A 6,000-nucleotide genomic window follows, 5' to 3' on the forward strand; every position below is an offset into this window, starting at 1 on the left:
ACTTTTGGTGCCCTCTAACACTCTCTCCTTGATTTACATCCATTTTATGAATGATAACACATTTGGGACATTTTTCCAAGCTAAAATGCAGCCTATCTTGGTCTTATTCATTCTCATAATTTGAAAATTTCTGCTCTCTATATGTACTGATCTACTTCTGAAACATTATCCGTGAAGTGATATTCACCAAACAAAATAACTGTAAATAACAATGCTTCCTCCAAAACACAGGAACTCAAATTAATGACTGATATTCTGCCTAATATGTGTTCCTTAAGAGTTCTGTTAATTAATTCCTCTCTCTCGCCTCATTTAACAGTCTTCCAGGACCAAGATGTTACATGATGTGAAGAAAAAAATACATTTTTTAAATGCAGGCATTTGCAAAAGAAAGCTCAGAACTGGGTTATAGCACTCCTAAAGATTCACCTGTCAATGGTTCTTGCCACTGGAATAATGACTATTCCTTTTAACATTTCAGCTTTACTGTTTTGCATATATCGAAAAGGAATGATAGGTTACGTAGTATTTGACATTTTACATTGCAAAGGAGAACCAAGTTCCATGGGAGGTGTGGGGGAGGGGTGGAAATTGGGCTGGTGTAGAAACAGAAGAATGAAAAGCCAATTATTATTGTCTTCCTTTGCCAATTTTCCATAAACCTATTTATTAAGTAATATAATCCAGCAAGTTTGCATTATGTTTGTATTAAGTAGCTTTTATAACGCTGCTCTGAAGTCAAGGAGAAAATGCATGAAACTATACTGCCAAAGTTCAAGCAAAACAAAAAATAATATTTTAACAATTTTCAGGAATAAATTTAATGTTATGCCTTCACATTAAATTTATGGCCTAATAATTGCAGAGAGCACGATTTTCTTAATACTTGCCACTTTACACAAACAATTCTAGCTGGCGCTCCCCTGCTGCAAAGCACATCAGCCTCACAATCACAGGTTATACGAGTCCACCTATCTGCCTAAACACTTAATAAAAGTGTTCATAAGGTTTCACATTTTTGTGAAGCTTGAAAGTATTCACAACTAATCAGACACCAAATGTTTCAAGCTGTCCCTGACAGCATTAACTAATTTCCTCAATGAAAAATAAAATCAAAATATAGGCAAGGGAAAAACATTTGGTTTTGTTTTCATGCTTTAATTTACATAAAGAGAAACATTAAAATAGTACTATAACAGAAGTGGAAAAACAGTTAGAAATGCCAAAATAGCAACAGCAATCAAGTTTAAAAAAATGTTTAAGTCTTGTGGTCATTCTGTGAGAGAGAGAAAATTGACACATAACAAAAATTGCTGTAATGTTATTTGCTAGAAACTGCAGTCATCCACACTTCTTGTTAACAAGCAGAGGAAGATATAGCAGAGAGGAAAAGAGGGTAAGATAGATGTATACAAATGCTTATATGATATAAATGTACTTGTAGGAAGACCTGAAGAGACTGAATTAGGAAGTGTTCAACTTTTTTTAATTAATAGTGCATTCATTATTAAAATTATAGACAACTGCAGAGACAGGGATGAACACGAGCCACTGGCATGACTCCAGCTACTTTTTACATTAATTAGCTGAAAAACCAAGTACATTGTGGCCATTAATGTCCAATATTCAGCTGGCAGGCAAGGAACCTGACAACACGGAAATATTAGAAAATTCAACCTTAGCTGTTTTCTTGCTGGCAAGGGAAAAATACTGATAAACATTTAAAATACTGTCCTATAAATTCATCTGTGTAGCATTATGCATATGAAAAATCATTTTACCCCAAGGGAATTCCAATGACCTCCAGGTCAAATTGCACAACTCGACGAATTCTGCAATGCATTTCCAGTTGCAAACTGCACTTGCAGCAAAGATGTAATTTTCCACATAACACTCCTTTGGAGTACTGTCTGGGAAGTAAGGTTACATTAGTCTGCAGTGTGCTAGTCATTGAGCACTGCCAGAACACCCACATTTTAATTGACTGCCTCCTGAGCGTAAGAAAATGTGAATAAGATGTTGCTGTCTGTTAGCAAGTTATGCACACGTGCAAGCAACTATGTGCAGCCCACACCCCCATAACACAGTCAACAATCTCTTGTTTGGGCGTAACCCCATTCACAAGTGAAAATACTATTAATAGTTAGTCATTTAAGATGCAGCAACCAACAACAAAACTAACTCATGGTGCTTATGCTGCAGTAATAACCACACTCCTTAACTAACTGAAAGCTGCAGACCTAACCAGTTGGCCCCTTGTACCTTCCTATGATTCAATAGAGCATAGCTGATCCTTTAACTCCTGCACTGATCCTCCATCACGATTCCCCAGCCTGGCATGAAGACTCAACTGGCTTTCCTTACTAACCCCCTCTCGATCAGGCCAACCTTGGAATCAACTGCTCTCCCTTCTACCTTCGGATCCCACCCCCAACTCGACCAAGACCCTCACTGAACTCTTGAAGCAACCTCATGGTGAGTGGGGGTGGCACAAGAGAAAGTGACAGACAATTTAGCTTCTGTGCGTTCGGCCTCCTTCATTTCTCCAATGTAAGACTGAGGAACAGCATCATCTTCCATCTGAGTAAGCTGAAGCACTCAGCATTTAATACTGCATTTAACAATTTCAGGTAACCACTTTTTTCCCCTCTCCACAGGTGTGGCTGCACCATTCTGTTTCAATTTGTTACTTTTTTATTAATTTTTTTCTTTTTTCCCCAACTGAAAATAACTGTTACCGTGATAATTTGGTCTGGGTAAGCATACCTTCTGTTCCTTGTACCCCTCCCCCTCTCTGCAACTTAACACATGTTTATTTTCCTACTTTTCTAGCTCTGAAGAGTCCTTGACCAGAAACCTCAACTCTATTTCTATTCCCTCTGATACTGTTTGACCTGCTAAGTGTTTCCAGCATTTTCTGTTTTGTTTTTAGTAAGAGTTGTACAATTGCTTCAACACCCCAAGTTAAGCAAGGGAAAAACAAAATCAACTCCATGTGACAAAAGCTATCTTTTACAAAGGGCATGTATGTGGGTGCTAGGCAAGAAGAGAATTGAAGTCTGTGTACTTCCCACCTTCACTGATAGACTAGCCTGTGACATTCATGCCTTCATTCATTCACAAAGTCCTGCCATTTAGAATGAGATACCAAAGGAACACAGCAGTCTGTGGAACCAAATGCCAGTACAAGTCAGATTCTCATGAAGAGAGAATATATAAATGAAGCAAATAAAACCAATATACTCTTTGCACAGGAAATTACAATATTCTTGCTACTGACCAACATTATGAGTGAATATAGATACTGACTCATTTTGTTCATAACCAGGAATTTCTCTTTTCCATCCAAGCTCTTTAAAAATGACTAACAGTGCAATGGCACAGATGATTTCTTGGATCTGCTTGTACCCTAATGAACTGACCAGATAGTCCATCTTTCACATGTGTGGATTTTATCTTTCCAAGTGCCGACCAAGCAAACATTTTTTGAGTTGAGGCCAAAATCAATTCATAGACTGGTTTATTTATAGCAAGAAGAACAGCTTTAATGCAATCCAGACAACAGCTTTACATAAACAAAAGTGACACCCCACACTAGTCCTCATCTGTGGTTTGTCTTGACTTAAAGCAATTTCTATTGACTGGCATTTCTAAATCCCCAGAAAATGCCTTTATAGCTTTCTCTTTAACAAACCTGACAGTTTGCATAATCTCTCTCTATCTCTATCTGCCCACATACATTCCAGACTTTCTGTCACACATCTCTGATTTAAATTCTGGTCTGCACTGAGTAGGCTAATGCCATGCAGGTTAGAAAGGGTGGTTTCAAATAACAACAGGTCTGCCAGGTTCAAAAAGAAAGAAATGTCATCCAGGTTTCCCACTCTTGATCTGTTCAGTGGCAGCTATTGGAAGGCGAGGGTGTATGATGTAACCTGCTGCCTCACGTGTGGGGAATCCTGAATGATGCCAGTGTGGCGCTACATTTGGAGCTCATAAAAATCATCACCTCTTATGAGGTAAGCAGGAAAGGAAAATTGAAAAGGAACAGGAGTCCTGAACTTCATGTTACGAGTTATCTTTTTTTAAGTGTTGTTAACAATACGTTCATACTGGTTAACAAACCAACCAATATCTGAACATGTTTGTCACAAATTAACTCTCGGTAACGTACAGCCACAAGGAGCGTTGCTTTCATTTTCATCCTTTTCCACGTGAATAGGGTGCTCCTGTGATGTTGGGATCTGTCAAAAAGCTATGCACACGTGCATTTTACCCAAGTTCAGCCCAGACCCACGGAGTACAGCCAAAAACCACATCCTCTGATTTGGGCGCAACTCCATCCATAGAGCAAAAGCAACTTTCACAGTTAATGATTTAAGGGTGCAGCCACCACCAGCACAAAACAACGCGTGGCGCCGGTGCTGCAGGTACAATCCTTCTCCACCTCCTCTCCCCCCCCCCCCCCCCAACCGACTGAAGCTGCAAACTCGACCCGTGATGTGCGCACTCCTTCCTTCTCCGGCAACACACATTTCCACATCAGGGCTCAGCCGAACAAGTTTAACTCAAATTATCACAGCTGCAAACATTCCCCCCAGCCGGCCACTCTAGGCAGCAGGGAAGTGAAGTTTGTGGCGCGCACGGTGCGGCCCCCTCCGGATGGCGAGCATGTGCCCTGGGTCAGCGACTCCACGCTGCACCCACGAGTTTCCTTCCAAGAGTTCCTCCGTGTCCCACTCACCCAAAGCCCGACAACAATACCTGTCACATAATATCGAACCATGACAGCAACGACACATTGTTAACTGCCGGAGAATTGCAACCACGCAGTGGTCGGGGAGGTGAATGATCTGCTGCCGACTTACGCTGCTGTTCTCTCCCGTCCAGTGCACCATCGCCTGGTTGTGCGAAGCGTCTCCTCGGAGGATGAAGGAGGTGCTGAGCAGAGCCGAGTCCTGCGGCGGAGCCGACCGCTTCTCCCGGGCTTGCTCGCCGAGCCCGCCGGCTGGCTCTCCGCCGTGCAGCCGCCGTGCGATCCGGACGCCCGCCGAGCGCTCTGGGCGCAGCCCGGCCCCGAGCAGAGCGGTCGGCAGGAGGCAAAGCCCGCAGCAAATGCAGAGCCACAGGTAGCTGGAAAGAGAGCCGCGGGTCTGGGCAGCCGAGGGAAGGGCACTGCCCTTGTGCACCGCCACGACTGCCATGCTGGTGGGAAAGGCAAGCCGGCTGCTGGCCAGACTGTGTGTGAGAGAGAGATCTTAACCCCAGGACAGAGCCTCAGCTTCCCGCACGCAGATAGGCACAGACAGAAAGAGGGTGGAACGGCAGCTCACTTAATGCTGGCGGAGCTTGTTTCCCCTGCGCTCATTCAATAACTCACACTCGGGCGAGCGGCCAAAGAGCACCATCTGCTGGAGGCCCGGCCCAGCTCAGCTCTCAGTGCCGCTCCGAGAACTGAGGCACACAACATGGAGACTTTCTGGTCCCCCCGTGTGCTCACTTCTTGGCCAACCTGCTAAGATTGTCCTGGAATCTCGAGCAAACAAAGTTCAACGTGGGCACAGTGAGCAATCCGGCAGGGAAAAAAAAGATTTTTTTCGTTAAGCAGTTTACTTTATATTTTATAATAGTTAAGTAAAGATTTTGGGCGGGGCAATCGGAAGTCATACCATGAAATCTCCAAAGATGTTCCCAGACAGATAACAGCAATCTTTTGTGCACCTGTTGAAAAAAATCGAAGTATGTCTTATGCTATAAACCTCTAACATTGAATAGGTAAGTAGCAAACATAGACCACAGCACAACGTGCAGGTTAATGAAATTTTCTGGAGTATATACTCGGTCTTGATTCTTGCTTCCCATAAATGCCATTCAGTAATTCCCCATACTGAGGAAAAATTGCTGATCTCCTGTGGACATCACCTAGTGGCATTCAGTGTGCTTTCAGCATTCAGTAGCTTTACAGAATTTTAAGACTAAAATTTTTTTTATTTGCCCCTC

At 42.8% G+C, this 6,000-nt stretch overlaps 1 protein-coding gene across 2 annotated transcripts in view; it reads right to left on the minus strand.

Moving 5' to 3' along the window:
* sorcs2 (sortilin-related VPS10 domain containing receptor 2) overlaps window positions 1-5,337 on the minus strand; it is a 526,743-nt gene extending 521,406 nt beyond the window's left edge. For both annotated transcript variants that reach the window (XM_052010588.1, XM_052010587.1), the window contains exon 1: window positions 4,869-5,337. In XM_052010588.1, the coding sequence (XP_051866548.1) occupies window positions 4,869-5,204 (336 nt within the window). In that variant the 5' untranslated portion in view covers window positions 5,205-5,337. The remainder of the gene's footprint in view (window positions 1-4,868) is intronic.
* Between the last annotated feature and the right edge of the window lie 663 nt (window positions 5,338-6,000).

Source organism: Pristis pectinata, chromosome 2, assembly GCF_009764475.1.
Source record: "Pristis pectinata isolate sPriPec2 chromosome 2, sPriPec2.1.pri, whole genome shotgun sequence".
NCBI classification, from domain to species: domain Eukaryota; kingdom Metazoa; phylum Chordata; class Chondrichthyes; order Rhinopristiformes; family Pristidae; genus Pristis; species Pristis pectinata.